General features: G+C 39.6%; 1 protein-coding gene across 1 annotated transcript in view; it reads left to right on the forward strand.

Moving 5' to 3' along the window:
- Positions 1 to 1,108, forward strand: part of LOC106877941 (rhotekin) — a 135,905-nt gene that overhangs the window by 112,353 nt on the left and 22,444 nt on the right. Inside the window, exon 6 of the mRNA XM_052973016.1 lies at positions 493 to 613. Coding sequence (XP_052828976.1) covers positions 493 to 613 — 121 coding nt within the window. The remainder of the gene's footprint in view (positions 1 to 492; positions 614 to 1,108) is intronic.

Genomic DNA, 1,108 nt, shown 5'->3' on the forward strand with positions numbered 1-1,108 from the left:
GTCATCTGTGTTCAAGGCCCTGCCATTCCGGGATCGGACTGTTTTCACATTTATCAACCCTCAAAATATAGGATAAGACTCTTAGAGAACTACGTCGTTGTCAACATTGACAGATGGCTATAAGCAAGTATGCTTCAGTAAAATACAAATTGATCGTATGATGACCCCCCCCCCACCAAATCTAAAGATATGTACCCTATTTTCCAGCAGACAAGTCAATATAAGTATATAGTGTAAACATTCAAACATTGTTGCTACCTTTCCAAATCCTGCTGCATTTCACCTGGAATTTTTGGTCTTTCCAAGTTGTCTTGGTGGTATAAGTCAACCTACCCTTCCTTTGGCTGTGAGGTTTAGCCTGAAAAATTTAACTTGTATTCCTGAAAATTCAGCAGGACTTTTGTTCCTGATTTAGAAATTATTAATTTGTGTATTGTTTCCTCTCCCTCATTCTGATTATTGTTGATGTTCTTCCGCTATTCCATTTTGCAGATCATCGTCGTTATGCTGTGTTTTGTTTGGTTAAAACTGGGAGCGAGATATACGATACCAGCTTGATATCAAATGTTGACCGTAGCATGACAGATATATCATTTGACGATGTCATTGTATTGTAAGTAAACCTTTTGAGTTTTTTTGTTTTTTTTTTTGTTTTTGTATCTTTTACTTGCTTTGCTCATTTGACTGTGGCCATGCTGGGGCACAGCCATGAAGGGATGCAGTTGGACAAATTAACCTCAGTACTTATTTCAAGTCTGGTACTTGTTCTATCAGTCTTTGCTGGACTGTTAAGTTACAGGGAAGTAAACAAACCTACAATGGTCGTCATGTGGTAGTAACAGGGACAAAAGCGGTGAGCTGGCAGAAACGTTAGCACGCCGGGCGAAATGCTTAGCGGTATTTCGTCTGCTGTTACGTTCTGAGTTCAAATTCCGCCGAGGTCGACTTTGCCTTTCATCCTTTCGGAGTCGATAAATTAAGTACCAGTTACGTACTGGGATCGATGTAATTGACTTAATCCCTTTGTCTGTCCTTGTTTGTCCCCTCTATGTTTAGCCCCTTGTGGGCAATAAAGAAATAAGTAACAGGGACAAAGAAAAACAAATAC

This window comes from Octopus bimaculoides, chromosome 14, assembly GCF_001194135.2.
Source record: "Octopus bimaculoides isolate UCB-OBI-ISO-001 chromosome 14, ASM119413v2, whole genome shotgun sequence".
NCBI lineage: Eukaryota > Metazoa > Mollusca > Cephalopoda > Octopoda > Octopodidae > Octopus > Octopus bimaculoides.